We start from the raw sequence: 20,544 nt of genomic DNA, 5'->3' as shown, positions 1-20,544 counted from the left end.
ATTTCGAGTCTTTGTGTTTTTAGTACATTTGCAAATATTTCTAAAAAACCTGTTTTTGCTTTGTCATTAAGGGGTATTGTGTGTAGATTGGTGAGGAAATTGTTTTCTTTAATCTGTTTTAGAATAAGGCTGTAACGTAACCAAATGTGGAAAAAGTCAAGGTGTCTGAATACTTTCCGATGCACTGTAGTGCACTACTTCAATATGGTGCCATTTGGGACACAGCCTTACTGTTATTGTATCTCCATCCATGGAGGTATGAAGGCCTCTCAAAGTGCTTTCACCCAGTAACCTCTCTCCCCCCTCTTTGTCTCTCTTTCCATCTCTCCTCCCATTTTATAGGACCTACGAGAAGTGTGGCTCAACTACCCGCCCCATCCTCTGCAGGTTGGTTGGAAATGATCCATTTTGTCTGTTTGTCCCTACAATGTATAGCTCAGAATAGATATTGTATGTACACTGCATGACCAAAAGTATGTGACAACCTGCTCGTCAAACATCTCATTCCAAAATCATGGGCATTAATATGGAGTTGGTCCCCCCTGGAACTTGGTAGTGAGTGTTGCAACGGAGGACAGAAGATTTTTACATGCTAAGCACTTCAGAACTCGCAGGTCCCGTTCTGTGCGCTTGTGTGGCCTACCACTTCACAGCTGAGCCGTTGTTGCTCCTAGACGTTTCCTCTTCACAATAACAGCACTTACAGTAGCAGGGCAGAAATTTGACGAACTGACATGTTGGAAAGGTGGCATCCTATGACGGTACCACGTTGAAAGTCACTGATCTCTTCAGTAAGGCCATTCTACTACCAATGTTTCTCAATGGAGATTTCATGGCTGTGTGCTCGATTTCATACACCTGTCAGCAAAAGGGTGTGGCTGAAATAGCCAAATCCATTAATTTGAATGGGTGTCCACATACTTGTGTAAATGTTGCTAAGACTGTAGAAGACGTCTGTGTGTCTGTCGTGTGCCTACAGCAGACAGGGCTCGTTGTGTGTATAGGTGCAGCAGGCGGTGTGTGGTCCTCTCTATTCTCTAGCTGCTGTTTCTGCTCTTTCTCTTTCTTACTGTTACCCAGACACTCTCTTGCTCTTTCATGCTCCGTCTCTGTTTCTCGCTATATTTTATCTTTCTTTCTCTCCTCATACTGTCTCATTCTTTCTCTCTACTATTCTCTCTCTCCCTCTCTTCCCCCCTTGCTTTGCATGATCTGCCTAGAAACATTGGGTGTAGAGAGAAGAGCATGTTTATTTGAAATCAGGATTTGGGAGAAGAGATCAAAGATGGTGTAACAGGATTATTCTGCAGTCACAAATCACATGGGGCCTCCAGGGACCCAAATGCTGCTTATGTGTGGGTGTGCGCCATAGTGTGTTGTTGTGTGTCAGTACAACTTATTTTCTTTGTTTTACCAAAAGGTTCCTGCCGCTCATTCTTGACTTGTTACTAGCGTCTAACGACGGTAGCTGGTGGTAATTTCAGCCATGCCCTTCCCACCAGCAGCCTTGGAGGTCAGGGTCAGGGTAGAGCCTTGGAGTCAATCCCACAATACTCAGCGGTCCGGGAGGGACCACTGCTGGGTAATTACGAGGTTTAGAGCAAAAGGCCATCCTTCCATCTCTCCATATTTCCACCCTGATTCAGTCTGCTGTGGGTCTCCTCCTACTTACCTTACATGGCTGGCTTAGTTTATGGACGCTTGATTTCAATGACCTTTGACATGAGTTAATAATTTTACGATAAGAACATTATTTAAGTGAAGACATATGTTTTTGGTTATGTTGGTGAAGTTGGTTAGCAGAGGCACTCTCTCTGACCTTAAAGGGTTACTAGGTGCCTCTTTCGCTCTCTTAGCCTCAAGGGTTACCAGTTGTCTCGCAGCCTCAAGGGTAACCAGATGTCTTTCAGCCTAAAGGGTAACCAGGTGTCTCTTTCTCTCTCAGCTTAAAGGGTTACTAGGTGCCTCCCTCTCTCAGCCTACAGGGTTACAATATGCCCTTTGGCTCCAGGAAGGACATGAATGCTGATGAGTTAGTTAGCTGAAAGAGATTCACCAATAATGAGGTCCAGGCTTATGGTGATGCAAAGCCATCTCCAGGATCCTGTTCTGTAGTAATTGTGTGTTCGTGCTCCTCTGTTTCTGTTGGCCCATGTGCTACATTAGCATAAGCACCATGGCTAAGTGCTGCCTGCGCTGTGCTGCGCTCCGGGCTCAGTCAGTCTGTGGAGAGTGAACAGAGCAGAACGGTTCCTTGTTGACAACATGCACATCTTCATGTCCTCCCTCTTCCCTTCTGCTCTCTCTCTCTGCACCAGCCTCATCACCCCCCTCGGCTCTCTGAAATCATTTACCACTGTGTCATTCACGGCCACACGCAACGCAAACTTAACATCCCCTTTTGGTTCAGTGTGAATGAGTATGAATATGGAGACTGACTACTTTCCATGCTTTAGGTCAGGACTGTGAGACCCAGAGAGCTCAGAGAGTAGTGATGGGGGACAACATCTATAGTTGCTTATCGCAACGTTATTTTTGGACTATATTATATTGATATTTGACTCCGTTAGCTAGCGCAAGTCGGCTGTTTTTCAGCACTTTTATTCCCATGTCTGGTCAAAACCCGTTTTCTCATGTCTCTCTGCAGCAGCCATATAAGGAGCAGTATGTTTAGGACATCATATTGCAATAAAATCACAATATTGAATCGCAATACATATTGTATCAGTACCTAAATATTGGGACAATATCGTATCGTGAGGTCGCTGGCAATTCCCAGACCTATCAGAGAGGCAGCTGGGCCGGAGTGTGCTCAAATTTACACTTTGAATTGAAAGGGGATACCTAGTCAGTTGCACAACTGAATGCATTCAAACAAAATTTGTCTTGCGCATTTAACCCGGTCGGTTTTCCACATGTTTTTATTTTTCATGAATGATTTCGATTTTTCCTTTTGAAATGTTGCTAGCAGGCCAGTCATCATTCCCTTAGAAAAACTCCACAGAAAAAATGTGTCAAACTAAATGCCAGACTAAAAATATGTGTTTGTGTGCTACAGTGTTATGAATGCTGGACTCGTCAAATGCCGTTAGTGGTGACGCATGACATTTAAACAGTTGTCGTTAATTAAGAGGAAGGCAGATGTGAAAGTCTTCTTTGGGGCTAAAGTGGGAAGACGGAACCATGACATTTCCAGCAGCCGTCCAATTAAAATGTAGAGTTGGCAACCAACCACTCTGTCTGTTTGACACTTGGCGTCTAGCTATTCCACCACTGCTTAGTCTATATTTCTTAAATGAAAGCAGACACAAACTCAATGGAACAATCAGCAATGTTTACTGTTGTCCAGTGCTCATTGGAATATATACTGTGTGTACAAAACATTAGGAACCCCTGCTCTTTCCATGACATAGACTATCCAGGTAAAGGCTATGATCCCTTATTGATGTCACCTGTGAAATCCACTCCAATCAGTGTATATGAAGGGGAGGAGACATGTTAAATAAGGATTTTTAAGCCTTGAGACAATTGAGACATGGATTGTGTATTTGTGCCATTCAGAGGGTGAATGGGCAAGACAAAATATGTAAGTGCCTTTGAAAGAGGTATGGTAGTAGGTGCCAGGCGCACCGGTTTGAGTGTGTCAGGAACTGCAATGCTGCTGGGTTTTTCACGTTCAACAGTTTCCCGTGTGTATCAAGAATGATCCACCACCCAAAGGACATCCAGCCAACTTCACACAAGTGTGGTAAGCATTGGAGTCAACATGGGCCACCATCCCTGTGGAAAGCTTTAGATACCTTGTAGTCCATGCCCCGTCGAATTAAGGCTGTGCAACTCAATATTAGGAAGGTGCTCCTAATGTTTTTACACTCTGTGTATATACACACTCAGGATTGTGACTAACTGTACTGTACAGTATCATATCAGGCAGACATCTGGAGTTGAGAGAGACTCTTATAGAAAGTTTACATACATTTTGTACTAACCTACTTACAGTACAGTGTTTTATACATGTGAAGCCAACAAAGCTAACAAGGTCAATTGGGTGGTGTATATTTCGCATTAATGTCTACATTAAATGATGACTACATCCCAAATGGGACCCTATTCCCTATATAGTACACTATTTTGACCAGGGCCCATAGGGCTTTATGTTTCTCCTGTCAAAAGTAGTGCACTATATAGGGGATTAGGTGTCCTTTGGGATGCAGAAAATGTAACTGAATGGTTGTTTCCAGTTAGGGAATTGTATTGTCAAACCTCCATCAGCAGCAAGCCAGAGACCGCTTAGATACTGCTCTCTACTAGAGGCTGATGGATGCATCTATTAGGCCTAGGATCTCTGCTGATTTAACACACACACACAGCCCTCTCCTGATTTAACACATGCGTTCTAGCATATTCCTTCCCCTTATAAGTGAGATCATTATTATTATGCAGTGATCAAATCAAATGTTATTTGTCACATGCGCCGAATACAACAGATGTAGACCTTACAGTGAAATGCTTACAAGCCCTTAACCAACAGTGCAGTTATAAGAAAGAATACCAAAAAAAAATGCAATATAAAATAATACGTAATAAAAGTAACAAATAATGAAAGAGCAGCAGTCAAAATAACGATGGCGAGGCTATATACAGGGGGTACCGGTACCGAGTCAATGTGCAGGGGCACCGGTTAGTCGAGGTAATATGTACACTACCGTTCAAAAATGGGGGGTCACTTAGAAATGTCCTTGTTTTTGAAAGAAAAACAAAATATTTTGACCATTAAAATAACATCAAATTGATCAGAAATACAGTGTAAACATTGTATGCGTGGAGTATACATCCTGGTAATCCGCCTGGCCCTGCGGCCTTGTGAATGTTGACCTGTTTAAAGGTCTTACTCACATCGGCTACGGAGAGCGTGATCACACAGTCGTCCGGAACAGCTGATGCTCTCATGCATGTTTCAGTGTTACTTTCCTCGAAGCGAGCATAGAAGTAATTTAACTTGTCTGGTAGGCTCGTGTCACTGGGCAGCTCGCGGCTGTGCGTCCCTTTGTAGTCTGTAATAGTTTGCAAGCCCTGCCACATCTGATGAGCGTCGAAGCCGGTGTAGTACGATTCGATCTTAGTCCTGTATTGACACTTTGCCTGTTTAATGGTTTGTTGGAGGGAATAGTGGGATTTCTTATAAGCTTCAGGGTTAGAGTCCCACTCCTTGAAAGCGGCAGTTCTACCATTTAGCTCAGTGCGGATGTTGCCTGTAATCCATGGCTTCTGGTTGGGGTATGTACATACAGTCACTGTGGGGACGACGTCATCGATGCACTTATTGATGAATCCAGTGACTGATGTGGTGTACTCCTCAATGCCATCGGAAGAATCCCGGAACATATTCCAGTCTGTGCTAACAAAACAGTCCTGTAGCTTAGCATCTGCTTCATCTGACCACTTTTTTTATTGACCGAGTCACTGGTGCTTCCTGCTTTAGTTTTTGCTTGTAAGCCGGAATCAGGAGGATATAATTATTGTCAGATTTGCCAATTGGAGGGCGAGGGAGAGCTTTGTACGCATCTCTGTGTGTGGAGTAAAGGTGGTCTAGAGTTTTTTTTCCCCTGGTTGCACATTTAACATGCTGGTAGAAATGAGGTAAAACAGATTTAATTTTCCCTGCATTAAAGTCCCCGGCCACTAGGAGCGCCACCTCTGAATGAGCGTTTTCCTGTTTGCTTATTGCCGTATACAGTTAATTGAGTGCAGTCTTAGTGCCAGCATCGGTTGTGGTGGTAAATAGACAGCTACGAAGAATATACAGTGAGGGAAAAAAGTATTTGATCCCCTGCTGATTTTGTACGTTTGCCCACTGACAAAGAAATTATCAGTTTGTAATTTTAATGGTAGGTTTATATGAACAGTGAGAGACAGAATAACAACAAAAAAAACCTGAAAAACGCATTACAAAAATGTTATAAATTGATTAGCCTTTTAATGAGGGAAAAAAGTATTTGACCCCTCTGCAAAACATGACTTAGTACTTGGTGGCAAAACCCTTTTTGGCAATCAGAGGTCAGACCTTTCTTGTATTTGGCCACCAGGTTTGCACACATCTCAGGAGGGATTTTGTTCCACTCTTCTTTGCAGATCTTCTCCAAGTCATTAAGGTTTCGAGGCTGACGTTTGGCAACTCTAACCTTCAGCTCCCTCCACAGATTTTCTATGGGATTAAGGTCTGAAGACTGGCTAGGCCACTCCAGGACCTTAATGTGCTTCTTCTTGAGCCACTCCTTTGTTGCCTTGGCCGTGTGTTTTGGGTCATTGTCATGCTGGAATACCCATCCACGACCCATTTTCAATGCCCTGGTTGAGGGAAGGAGGTTCTCACCCAAGATTTGACGGTACATGGCCCCGTCCATCGTCCCTTTGATGCGGTGAAGTTGTCCTGTCCCCTTATCAGAAAAACACCCCCAAAATAATAATGTTTCCACCTCCATGTTTGACGGTGGGGATAGTGTTCTTGGGGTCATAGGCAGCATTCCTCCTCCTCCAAACACGGCGAGTTGAGTTGATACCAAAGAGCTCCATTTTGGTCTCATCTGACCACGACACTTTCACCCAGTTCTCCTCTGAATCATTCAGATGTTCATAGGCAAACTTCAGACGGGCATGTATATGTGCTTTCTTGAGCAGGGGGACCTTGCGGGCGCTGCAGGATTTCAGTCCTTCACGGCGTAGTGTGTTACCAATTTTTTTCTTGGTGACTATGGTCTCAGCTGCCTTGAGATCATTGACAAGATCCTCCCGTGTAGTTCTGGGCTAATTCCTCACCGTTCTCATGATCATTGCAACTCCACGAGGTGAGATCTTGCATGGAGCCCCAGGCCGAGGGAGATTGACAGTTATTTTGTGTTTCTTCCATTTGTGAATAATCACACCAACTGTTGTCACCTTCTCACCAAGCTGCTTGGCGATAGTCTTGTAGCCCATTCGAGCCTTGTGTAGGTCTACAATCGTGTCCCTGACATCCTTGGAGAGCTCTTTGGTCTTGGCCATGGTGGAGAGTTTGGAATCTGATTGATTGATTGCTTCTTTGGACAGGTTTCTTTTATACAGGTAACAAGCTGACATTAGGAGCACTCCCATTAAGAGTGTGCTCCTAATCTCAGCTCGATACCTGTATAAAAGTCACCTGGGAGCCAGAAATCTTTCTGATTGAGAGGGGGTCAAATACTTATTTCCCTCATTAAAATGCAAATCAATTCATAACATTTTTGACATGCGTTTTTCTGGATTTTTGTTGTTGTTATTATGTCTCTCACTGTTCAAATAAACCTACCATTAAAATTATAGACTGGTCATTTCTTTGTCAGTGGGCAAATGTACAAAATCAGCAGGGGATCAAAAACTTTTTTCCCTCACTGTAGATGAAACTCTCTTGGTAGATAGATAGTGTCTACAGCTTATCATGAGATGCTCTACCTCAGGCGAGCAAAACCTTGAGACTTTCTTAGATATTGTGCACCAGCTGTTGTTTACAAATATAAGACCATCACCCCTTGTCTTACCGAAGGCTACTGTTCTATCCTGCCGATACAGTGTATAACCTGCCAGCTGTATGTTATTCATCCACGACTCGGTGAAACATAAGATATTACAGTTTGTAATGTCCCGTTGGTAGGATATTCGTGCCTGTTGTTTGTCTACTTTATTATCAATCATTTGTAAGTTGGCCAATAGTATCGATGTCAAAAGCAGATTAGCCACTCGTTGCCGGTTCCTTTTCCAAGCACCCCGATCTCCTTCCGCGATATCTCCTTTTCTTTCTACTGCAAATGACGGGGATGAGGGCCCTGACGGGTGTCTGGAGCAAATCCCTCTCGTCTGACTCATAAAAGAAAAATGATTAGTCCAGTTCAAGGTGAGTAATCGCTGTTCTGATTTCTAGTAGCTCTTTTTGGTCATAAGTGACGGTAGCAGCAACATTATGTACAAAATAAGTTAAAACAATGCGAAAAAACAAACAAAATAGCACGGTTGGTTAAGAGTCCATAAAACGGCAGCCATCGCCTCCGGCGGCGCCATCTTCTTACATCTCTGTCTCTGTTAAAACCTGAACTGAACCATGATTATTGTGTTTTGGGGGGGTTAAGAAAACACGTCAGGAAAACATCTGACTAGATAGAAAGCATATAGAAAATATAATGGACTTATATATTTTCAAATAACTGCCCTATTTCTGGCCTGCAAATTTTGTTGGAAAAACGAATCAGTAAAAACTAATCTGAGCGGCCCTCCGTTGAATTCCGAAATCCCAATATGGCCCTCAAGCCAGAAAGTTTGCTCACCCCTAGTCTACTACCTCCCCTGCAGAACCAGATTTTCCTATCCCTGCTCTAATCTTAACCACAGCTGAATTTCATGGAGGTGCCGCTCTTTTCATGTCGTGTTTAGCTGTAAATGCTGTGTTGTGTTTACCAGGTGCAGGAGCCGCAGACGGACAGGCAGCTGATCGAGACGTCTCCGGTGCTTCAGAAGCTGACAGACTTTGAGGACACCATCGGTGTTATGTTCACACACTGTCGCCTGCTGGCCAGAGCTTTCACACTGAGGACCGTAGGCTTCAACCACCTCACACTGTGAGTATGGGAGGGGTGTGTGTGTGCATGTGTGCGTGGCTTCCCGGTCTATCCTCCATCCCAGTCCCGTAGTGATGGATGGACTGTGCAACTCTTAGTTGGCCCACAGCCTAATCCTGGGGCTTTTACAGCCTGTGTAGTCCTCCCAGGGGACACTAAAGCCCCTCTCCAGCCATTGCCAGCCGTTGCCTGACCCCACTAGTGAGGTCACAGCCCCACTCCCCCATGGGAAATGGAGGTTTTAAATGTTGATTATATTTACTTTGGTTCTTATTCGTTCTCTCTCTCTCCCTCTGTTCATTTGTCTCTCTTTGTTTCTCTCTTAGCTTAGTTTATTGCTAAAGGTTTTATTGACTTTAATTGACACTTATTGTGTTATGGATACACATTTTTCTACGAATAATGTCTGAGATATTGTTAGACTTAATTTCACCCCTGGTCTTTTCAGATGCAAACGTCAATATAATTGTCTCAAAAGGCATTTATATAAAATCAAATAATGGTGAAATCATTGATTTTATAAAGTTTCTGACATTTGGATTTTAATTGAGTGAAAAACCACTGTGTTTCTCTGCCTGCTTCTCACCTTTTTATAGATGGCTTTCATTGCTAGCAACTTACTGTAGAAAAAATAGTGTTAAGAATGGGTGTTTTTACTCAAGTGAATGTAAACAATGTGTTATTGAATAAGTCAGGTTTGAATCACACTTGTCTCGAGAGTAATCCAGTTACCTTTTGGTGTAATACTGTAGCATTGTTTTAAAAGCAAAGGAAAAGTTGCACACTCTAGTAGCTCCGATGCAATACTTCATTAATCAACGTTTCGACAGCAAGCTGTCTTTATCAGGTTTTCACCAACTGTACTGTAGCATTGTTCATTCATTGTGTTAAAAATGCTCATAAAATGACATGTAATGGAACGTAATTGCACGAGTAATGTAGTCTTTTAGGAGACGCGCTTCACTGTGTGTTGTACACTAGGTTTAAATGTTTGATACATTCACAATAGTGAAACGTTAGCAACTCAATAGTGAGCCTTGACAGCTAAACCAAATGAGCAACTAGGACGTTTAAGGGTGTGTGTGCGCGCTGGTGTGTGCATGGCGTGTGTGTGCGCGCTGGTGTGTGCATGCGCTCTGGTGTGTGCATGGCGTGTGTGTGCGCGCTGGTGTGTGCATGGCGTGTGTGTGTGCGCTGGTGTGTGCATGGCGTGTGTGTGCGCGCTGGTGTGTGCATGGCGTGTGTGTGCGCTGGTGTGTGCATGGCGTGTGTGTGTGCGCTGGTGTGTGCATGGCGTGTGTGTGTGCGCTGGTGTGTGCATGGCGTGTGTGTGTGTGCTGGTGTGTGCATGGCGTGTGTGTGCGCGCTGGTGTGTGCATGGCGTGTGTGTGTGCGCTGGTGTGCGTGTGTGCGCTGGTGTGTGTTTTAATCCATCACTTTAATGTCAGAGCCTCTCACCACTCACGGTCAGTGAAGTCGATTAGAGGGCTGGAAGTTGAGCTGTCAAGGTTACCTTTGAAATGTTTCTCCTTCTCAAGGTAGAGACAGACGCCTGCAATGCTAACCCATTGTTGATGCTCATTTATTATTAAATCAGTTTATTCTAAAGCTAATTCTTTAACATTACATTATGATAGCCACCTTTATTACTCAGTTTATTTTGAGGCAATTATTTACCATTAGATTGCGCATTAGTCAAGCCCAATGTAACGACTCCTGTGTCCATAACACTAGAACCGCTGGGCCTTTCAGCATATAAGTACCCGCTAGAAATTGTTGAGAACGTTGCCGGGAGACGCATCAGATGCATGTCAACCCACAAGCTGCACAAACATAAGGACCAACGCTTGATAAATAGTGCATAAACAATTGTTAAGGATGAATTGCATTAAGAAATATTTGTGGAAATATATCCATGACAAGATACTGTATCCCATGTTTCCTTTTCTGTGCGCATGAGCAACAGTATAATCTCTGATGTGCTGCAACATCTGCATGGCACATAAACAAAGAAATATGTGCTCTGGCAATTTCTCTTTACATGAGGTGTAGGGCCTGCTCTCTTTGTGAAGGTCGCCTTGTGCTCTCGTCACTCTTCTCTACCCAAACTGTGCCACTCCTTCCAGACTTCTGTCTCACCGTGGTAGTTGGGATCACCGTTTGTTGGCCCAGTTCTGGTTTTTCTGTGGCGACGCTCAGGCATCGGATGCAGAGGCTTGAAGTCAACATCGGAATCAGATGAAGACTCTTCCTCAGCAACGTCGATTTCGAGCTCAATATCCGATCCTTCATCCGACTCCAGCTCATCTAAATTCTGCAGCGTTTGTAATGCTGTCAGTGCGTCTGATTTGACTCACCGAGGGGAGATAATATAAAATGTCCGGCCTTTCGTAATAAAATAATTAGACCGCCCACAATTCTTCATCATTGATTAAAATGTGATGCTGATAGAACTGAGTTTGAAATTGAATCAAATCTAGCTTCAGATAGTGTGAATTGTGTCCATTGAGAACAAGAGGTCGGTAGCAATGGGAGTCTGATACCTCCAATGTAGGGCAACCTTAAGACAACGATCTCTTCACACTGGAAAGTGAAATGAAGGTTGTACAATTGGAAAGTACACTAGATAAAGGAGACGGGCGGGCACACACACACACACACACACACACACACACAGTAACCTCATAGTGGTGGAAGTAGATAGATAGAGGCTGACCTTAGAGGACGTGGAGCTGTGAGTTCACCCCTTTTAGAGATCCCAGAGACAGGAGACCTCAGACTCTACCCTCTAAATCCCTTCGGTTGCCTCCCAAATGGCACCCTATTCCATATGTAGTGTCATACCTTTGACGGAAAGTAGTCCACTATAAAGTGGGTTAGGGTGCCATTTGGGATGCAACCCTTTTCTCATAGGCCCCTAATGATTAGGTCACTCAATGGCTGCCAGGATCAATGATCCCAAACCACTAGAGGACGCACCACTACTCTCCTCCCACTTCGCTCCGCTCAGGTATATACAGTGCATTCGGAAAATATTCAGACACCTTGATTTTTCCACATTTTGGTACTTTACAGCCTTATTCTAAAATTGATTCAATAGTTTTTTTTTCTTCTTTCCCCCCTCATCAATCTACACACAATACCCCATAATGACGAAGCAAAAACAGGTTTTTCAAATTTTTTGCAAATGTATTCAACCCCCATTAACTGAAATACCACATTTACATAAGTATTCAGACCCTTTACTCAGTACTTTGTTGAAGCACCTTTGGCAGCGTTTACAGCCTCGAGTCTTCTTGGGTATGACACTACAAGCTTGGCACACCTGTATTTGGGAAGTTCCTCCCATTCTTCTCTGCAGATCCTCTCAAGCTCTGTCAGGTTGGAAGGGGATCGTTGCTGCACAGCAATTTTCAGGTGTCTCCAGAGATGTTCGATCGGGTTCATGTCCGGGCTCTGGCTGGGCCACTCAAGGACATTCAGAAACTTGTCCCGAAGCCACTCCTGCGTTGTCTTGGCTGTGTGCTAAGGGTCGTTGTACTGTTGGAAGATGAACCTTCACCCCAGTCTGAGGTCCTTAGCACTCTGGAACAGGTTTTCATCAAGGATCTCTCGGTGTCAACTGTGGGACTTTACATAAACAGGTGTGTGCCTTTCCAAATCATGTCCAATCAATTTAATTTACCACAGGTGGACTCAATCAAGTTGTAGAAACATATCAAGGATGATCAATGGAAACTGGATGCACCTGAGCTCAATTTCGAGTCTCATAGCAAAGGGTCTGAATACTTATGTAAATTAGGTAATTCTGTTTTTAGTTTTTATACATTTGCAAAAACTTCTAAACCTGTTCATGCTTTGTCATTATGGGGTATTGTGTGTAGATTACTGAGGAAAAACATTAATTTAATCAATTTTAGAATAAGGCTGTAACGTAACAAAATATGGAAAAGGGGAAGGGGTCTGAATACTTACCGAATGCACTGTATAGCCTCCCCGGCCGGATCAGGTCCAAAACCACCCCCCGGATCCCTGCTGAGGGGAACACTATTTCTCCAACTCCCAAGTTGCAGAAAAGCCACACACACAAGCACCCAGTCACGCGCGCATACACACAGGCATTACAAAATGGAGCAGTCGTCCCTGAAACGTGGTGCTCCTGAATCTGTTAAAGGTGTTTTAGTTGAAAGTCATGGCAGAATAAAGACCTGGGAGATTCACACTTTACTTCAATTTTTCCCCATCCTTTCCCCTCCCTTAACCTTCCCACTACTACCGCTGCATTGTGCCTCCTGTTGGTGGAAATAAGGGACGGCTCTTTGTGCCTTTCACACTGAAACGCTTTACTTCTTCCCCGACTCTCTCTCGTGCCTTCTCGCTTTTTTTCTCTCTCTAGTTTTCTCTCTTGCCCTTTTTCTTTCTCTCGTTCTCTCTCTCTCTCTCTCTCTCTCTCTCGTTCTCTCTCTCTCTCTCGTTCTCTCTCTCTCTCGTTCTCTCTCTCTCTCGTTCTCTCTCTCTCTCTCGTTCTCTCTCTCTCGTTCTCTCTCTCTTCCGCTCTCGCTCTCACCCTCCTAATGAAGCACATTCCAGAAGACTTTCCCAGTTCAGATAAGCAGTGTACCATAAAACCCGCCAGCCGGCGCCACAGAAAGGGGACAATAAACTCTGACTGATGTGATTCTCTCCCCCCTTCCTTTGCTCCTCTCCCCTCAGCTCTAACTGTACACTCCTGCTCTAACCTGCTGATCCTCATATCTCTGGTATCTTCCCAAATAACACCCTATTCCCTAAGCAGTGCACTACTTTTAACTAGTGCCCTATGGGCCCTGGTCAAAAGTAGTGCACTAAATAGGGAATAACATGCCATTAGGGATGTGACCCATGTCTATGTAAATCTCCCTCTCCACTCCACTCTTCTCACTGTGGTCTGTGATACCCGCCCTGGCTCCTTGGCACAGCATCAACCTACATCTGCAACACTGATCTATAATTATGTTTAATTAAAGAGCATTATTGCGCAGCGCCTCTCCTCCATCTCCTACTACACTGCAGTTAGAGTAAAGTGCACCCCCCCTGTCCAGCACGGTACTACTGCATAGAAAGTATGAAGCTCAGTCACTCACTGAAGATGATCAAACACATCCATAGATATCAGTGGGGTTGAGGGTTTAATGTTGGAAGGGGTGTGTGTGTGTGGTGTGTGTTTGCGCACGCCTGTGTTTGCGCACGTATTGTGCATAGTCCCGTGTAGCTCAGTGGGTAGAGCATGGCGTTTGCAACGCCAGGGTTGTGGGTTCGATTCCCACGGGGGGCCAGTATGAAACATTTATTTTCACTCACTAACTGTAAGTCGCTCTGGATAAGAGTGTCTGCTAAATGACTAAAATGTAAATGTAAAATGTCTGCTTGTCGTAGTGCAGTGGTATCATTGATTTGATCCAAGCTTGTAATTCTATTTAACATTTAACAGTATAGACGTTGTGCGTGCGCATTAGTGCTTTAGTGCATCACTTTCAGCACGCCACTCTTAAAAATGCTCTATGCAGAAATCCTTCCGCCATTTCCTGGTTGCTAAAATTCTAATAGTTCACCTAATTTCAGTTTATGTGACAAAATAAGCAAGCATCGTGTAGAGAATCATTGTACCATCTATTCCATAACCAAAAATATTGTTTTTTCAGCTGTTTGACGCTGGTGTACAAAACCGAAAGTAAAAGCTCATTGGAAGCATAGAAATAGCGCACATAGAACAGATCTATCTGTTCTTAGACTTGCTTTCAATGAGTGACAGATCTATGACTCTCATTTCTTTGTGAATTTTGTTGGGTTGCCCAAAAAGTTACATATTGCAGCTTTAACATACAGATGTATACGCTAATGCTAAGACCCTCATGGGTTTGAATGAGAGTTGAAGCCACATTTTGAGTTGAAGCCATGAGGATGTGTACCTGAATAAACCCCACTTTCCTCTCCCTCACCCCTCTTTACCCGTCTCTCCCGGCCTCCGCTTCTCTCTACCCATCTCTCCTCCCTCCCTTACCCCTCTCTACACCTTCTCCCCCTCTCTCCCAGGGGTCACAACCAGAGGATGGAGTTCCTTGGAGACTCCATCATGCAGCTAGTGGCTACAGAGTACCTCTTCATCCATTTCCCCGACCACCACGAAGGACACTTAACGGTAAGGACTTACAAGCAAACCCCTAATGTCTTTCATCTCTTCTTCCTCTTCATCTTGCACTCCTCTTTCTCTCTCTGTGCTCTCTGCTCTCGCTCTCTCAATCTTTCTCTGTGCTCTCCGTCTCTCTTCCTCCATCTTTGTCTCTCCGTCGGTTCCTCCCTCTACCATGAACATCTATAAGCAGTAGTATGTACGAATCTTTGTTTTCTCTGGCCCATCTGTGTTATTCACTGTGTCCTTTCCTCCTCCGCTGCACTTACTAGTGCACCTCTCTTTAGCTCTTCCTCCTCTCTTTGTATTCCTCCCTCTTTCTTTCCATGAGAGATGGGTAGCCAATTGTGTTATGGGAAAGTGGCTTTGTCTTTAATAGCAGGCTCTTTGTAATGTACTCCCCTGTGATGGCTGTATAGTACAGATGGAGAGAGATGGACTGTCTCCATATTGATGGTGCTGTATCAGTGTTTGGGGTTATAGGGGTGTTTCTGTGTGCCTCTTATATTAAAGTACCCGCCGGAACATTCCATTCATGAATTTTCCATCTTGTCAATCAATATTGAAACATCTGGTCTTTCTTTTTGGGTTATTTTTCCTTCCATTCTCTGCAGACAGAAAGAAAGGACATAGTGTTAGTTCTGGAACCAATTTGTCATCAGTCTTAACTAAAAGCTGCTAAGTAAAAACAGATCTCCAGTTAGATATTTATCAGTGGAAGAGAGTAGATGTGACATCAAAGGGATAAAAACCCTGCAGTGAAGCTTAGCTAAGAGACGGCGAGCTCTACGGATGATGTGATGGTCCCGGCCTGCCCAAGAGTAGAAACAGACTCGGACTCAAATGGATTACAAGTAGATAAGTGCTCATTCAAGCTGTGTGTAGCTTTTTATATGTGACTGTGTGTGTGTCGTTGAGACTGAGTTAGCTAAGACGTCCCACAGCGTTTGATCTACTCCATCTCTACTTCTCTACTTTGTTTTCCCCTCTGCTATTTTTATATTTATGTTTAGAGCAGGAAATACACTTGTCTTGTTTTGACATATCTTCATCTGCAGAGCTTTGAGTCACAATGTAATATTTATGTGAATGAAACATTGAATAGCCTGCACGGGAAAGCATCTGTGATGTATTAGTCCATATGTTGGGGGGGTTTTGGCATATGTGCAAAAGTGTGTTTGTGAGACTTGGATATGTCTGTGTGTGTGTGTGTGTGTTCCACAGCTGTTGCGTAGCTCCTTGGTCAACAACCGTACTCAGGCCAAAGTTGCAGAGGAGCTGGGCATGCAGGAGTTTGCGATCACTAACGACAAAACTAAACGGCCAGTGGCCCTCCGGACCAAGACCCTTGCTGATCTGCTGGAGTGTACGTATACAGTTCACAGCCCTTTTGAATATACATTTGCCGCCAAAATATATTGGCACCCTTGCACTTATCTTAAAAAAAATCCCTTTTTTCTTCTAAAATAAGTAGAAATTGAAAACTTTTGGTCTCTACAGTTTATTTGATTTTCAACATTGTAGAACAATTTTTCTTTATTAAGTTAGGTTAACAATTTGTATATAAAAAATAAAGGAAAATGGCAGGGACAAAATGATTGGCACCTCGGAGCTAGTACTTGGTTGCACAGCCTTTGGCCAAGATAAGTGCAGACAAATGCTTCTTGTAGCCTCATTGAGCTTGCTGCGCCTTTCTACTGCAAGATTGTCCCACTCTTCAGCAGCAAACTGCTCTAAGGGGTGTCCTCAACCAACTGCTGTTTTCAGATCTCGCCATAGGTTTTGGATGTGATTCAGATCTCGACTCTTTGATCGACAATTCAGAACAGTCCAGCGTTACTTCTTGAACCATACCTGTGTTCGGGGTCGTTGTCCTGCTGGAAGACCCAGAACCTTTATTTTCTAAATGAAAATTGTAAACTGAAGTTTACAAAAATAAAAGGTGTTCTGCAATCCCATAACATGGTGTGGAGACCCAAAGTTTGTTTAAATTATTATTATTATTATTATTATAAAACATTTGGAATTATTTAAGAAAAGTGCAAGGGTAACAATATATTTGACTGCATCTGTATATAATAATATATACCATTTAGCAGACACTTTAACCAAAGTATGGGTGGTCCCAGGAATCAAACCCACTATCCTGGCGTTGCAGCTGCCTACTGAGCTACAGAGGACCACAATCATTGTCGTTTCATGTGTACAGGTCTCACTTCTCTCTTAAAAACGGATCGATTGCCATCATGTCCGAGGCCTCTCCTCTGCTTTCTCTCTGTCTGAGATTTTTGAACACAAACCATTGTCATTTTTCGTGTACTGTACGAACAAGGCATAGATATCCTTTAAACAATGGAATATGTATGTAATTCTATGGTTTCCCTATATGGACAATGCTCTCTCCTTGAGGTTTTAAAAATTGTCGTTTGCATGTTCCTGTACGTAGGCTACATGACCTCTCATCTCTCCTTGACGTCTTTAAACTCTGAACTATTGGCATTTTGCATTTTCTCTTTCCTTTATCAAAGGCCAGTAATATATGTTTAATTATCCTGTGGGAGTACATGGACCTGGCCTTGTCCTTTGGCTCCTGAGCCCTTTGCTGCTTGCTTGGTGACCGGAGGGTTGATGAATGAGTCTGAGGGCTCCGTCTCATGGCTAGTGAAAAAGGCAGGTTACAGCCCTCCCTCCACTTACTTGGCCTTCCAGTCTTTAGACATCAAGGCTGAGTCGTGTCCTAAATGGCACCATATTCCCTACATAGTGCACTACTTTTGACCAGCGCTCATATGCATCTCATCAAAAGTAGTGCACTATGTAGGTACTAGGTTGCCATTTGGGACGCATCCTGAGACCAGGCCTGAGCATTAGGGGGTTGGGGGGGTGGAGGGCGGGCTCAAGTGGCAGCAGCATGACGAGGTGTACCATACTGGATGCTCTTCAAAAACCAAGCCACAAGAGGATGACATGCGCCGTGCACACACGCTCAGATGTACACACATGAAGTGAACACGAAACACTCAAATTATATAGGGAGACCTTTGTACTTGGTGCCACATACACAGACGTACACACACTAGATTATTTGCGTCCTCAAATATTATTCAAAGGCCAGAGCAGAGATGATGACAACAGGGTTGAGGGGTTTGGGCTGAAATTAGTGCTGCTCTTGAGCATATGAACAGTCATGCCCTCTAGCTACACTGAACAAAAATATAAACGCAATCAGTCATTTGAAATAAATTCATGGGTGCCGTGCATTATCATGTTGAAACATGAGGTGATGGCGGCGGATGAATGGCACTGTGGAATTGTTTTGTGACAAAACTGCACATTTGAGTGGCCTTTTATTGTCCCCAGCACAAGGTGCCCCTGTGTAATGAGAACAGTCCCGTGTAGCTCAGTTGGTAGAGCATGGCGCTTTCAACGCCAGGGTTGTGAGTTCGATTCCCATGGGGGACCAGTATGGGGAAAAAAAGTGAATGTACGCACTCACTACTGTAAGTCGCTCAATATGAGAGTCTGCTAAATGACAAAAATGTAGAAGTAATGATCATGCTTTTCAATCAGCGTCTTGATATGCCACACCTGTCAGGTGGATGGATTATCTTGACAAAGGAGAAATGCTCACTAACACGGATGCAAACAAATTAGTGATTTTTTTTTTGTTGTTGTTGAGAAATATGCTTTTTGTGAGTTTGAAACATTTCTGGAATCTTTTATTTCAGCTCATGAAACATTGGACCAACACTTTACATGTTGTGTTTATATTTTTGTTCAGTGTAGCTACGTACATAAGTACTTATAGCCCAGACTCTGTCTGCATCCCAAATGGCACCTTTTCCCTATGTAGTGCACTTCTTTTGATCAGAGCCCATAGGGCTCTACTTTTGACTAAAACCAATGGGGCCTGGTCAAAAGTAGTGCACTACATAAGGAACAGCGTGCCCTTTGGAACAGAGCCTCTCTCTCTACAGGGCCATTGAAATATGACCTATTACACCTCCTCTCTTCCCTTTGACTCCAGCCTGCCTTCTCTTGTGTATGGGAGTAAGGTGAGAATAAAACAATATGTGGTAGAATGTGGTGACGTGTGCCAACAAGGGAGATGACCGGTGTGCATTCTGAAGGGACTGGGAGGAGTCCCAAAAATGGTTTAGACAACCTGAAGAAGGGCCTGCAGCGGTAGACTTGTTATTATGTTCCATTTCCTTTTGATGTCTGTGCAATTTTTATGGTTGCCTTTATTATTGAGTCCAGGGCTCGTAATAACAAAGCATCTCGGAGTAGGAGTGCCGATCTAGGATCTGTCCATATAATCTTATTCGTTATGATCTAAACAGCGAAACTGATCCTAGATCAGCACTCCTACTCTGAGAAGCTTTGTGGATACGGGCCCAGATCGGCAGCAGCAGACAGCCATCATGGTCTATCCGGTTCCATTCAGTCGATTTAAAACCACTTCCATAACCTCCCCCTCTCCTCTCGTGTTAATGTTGTTGTTAACCACAAAGCAGCTTTTATATTTGTCCGACGTTACCTTCTTAAACATCGGCTCTCCCTTTCATCCCCTCCGTTATGTAGCCTCTCCTCTCTTCCTCTCTCTTTCATCACTCGTTCATTGTTCTTTCCTCTCTTCTGTCATCGGCAGCTTTCATCGCGGCGCTCTACATCGATAAGGATTTGGAGTACGTTCACACCTTCATGAACGTCTGCTTCTTCCCTCGACTGAAGGTGAGTGTGCGTGCGCCGCGCGCAATCTCCCATGTGTGTCTGAACGCGTGCATGTCTGAAGGTGAGGACTCACGCTCTCTCCTCTGATCCCATCGACAGCCAGCCTCCCCACAACCGCGATAGGGCACTCACTCACCAATCAATGAGCACTCTTCTCTTCTCTTTTCTATGTACTACCGGTAGAGAGGAGAGGAGAGGCCAGGGCAGCTAATGGCTAAACTAATAGCACTAGCTTTGATGAGCGGCGCTCAAGTGGTGCTTGACTCCTCAACGGTCTTCGCATGGATGTACGGTCCTATTGTAGTCATCTTTAATGGGTGCTGGTTGCGGTCGGGTCTATGCTAGCTACTGTTATTGGGTTGTTAGTGAATGTTTAGATATTGATCCCCCACCACCACTGATGTAGCCAGCGCTGTTCTGTTCTAAGGTGTTGTTGCTGTTGTTTCTCAAGTGTTTCAGATGGTGGGTGTGGTGTTCATTCAGAAAGACCTCTCTTAAGCCTCCTTTCGTATTAGATGGCAGGAGATGTGACGTATCAGTAAATTGGTGAGATTTAGAGAAGTGAATCTCTGTAAGATGAATAGGTTGGTGGACCTGCCACCCTCCTCCTCTCCCTCCCTTAAAAGAAGACATTCTGTCTGTAGGATGAACAGGTTGGTGGAACTGTTCTTCCTGTTAGAAAGGTCGAGAAAAAGACTGCTGCTTACACACACACACTAGGGCTACCTCCTTTTCACACTCACACACACTGTGTGAAGGTGATGGCTCAGCCTACAGTGGTGTGCTAATTGTGTCTGTGGGTCTTCTGGGAGGCTGGTTGGCCATTGAGGAGCTGAGAGAGAGAGAGAGAGCGAGAGAGAGATTTCCACCAGAAAGTTGTGAAAAAGACCCAACACATCTCTTCACATAGCCTTTCAGACTTTGTCCCAAAGGGCTCCCTATATTATAATATATTGGTGGGTGCTTATATTTGTCCAGGCCCCATAGGGGCCACTATTTCCTAAAGTTATGCACTAT

The 20,544-nt window shown here is 44.0% G+C and overlaps 1 protein-coding gene across 1 annotated transcript in view; it reads left to right on the top strand.

Annotated features, from left to right (window-relative positions):
* Positions 1–20,544, top strand: part of drosha (drosha ribonuclease III) — a 142,491-nt gene that overhangs the window by 85,019 nt on the left and 36,928 nt on the right. Inside the window, exons 24-28 of the mRNA XM_084152254.1 lie at positions 343–387; positions 8,467–8,624; positions 14,697–14,802; positions 16,018–16,159; positions 19,445–19,527. Of these exons, the coding sequence (XP_084008380.1) occupies positions 343–387; positions 8,467–8,624; positions 14,697–14,802; positions 16,018–16,159; positions 19,445–19,527 (534 nt within the window). The remainder of the gene's footprint in view (positions 1–342; positions 388–8,466; positions 8,625–14,696; positions 14,803–16,017; positions 16,160–19,444; positions 19,528–20,544) is intronic.

The sequence above is a fragment of the Coregonus lavaretus genome (genome assembly GCF_964263955.1).
Source record: "Coregonus lavaretus genome assembly, chromosome: 34".
Classification (NCBI taxonomy): domain Eukaryota; kingdom Metazoa; phylum Chordata; class Actinopteri; order Salmoniformes; family Salmonidae; genus Coregonus; species Coregonus lavaretus.
The sequence above is the reverse complement of the archived record's forward strand: the minus strand, read 5'-3'. Positions and strand labels throughout refer to the sequence as shown.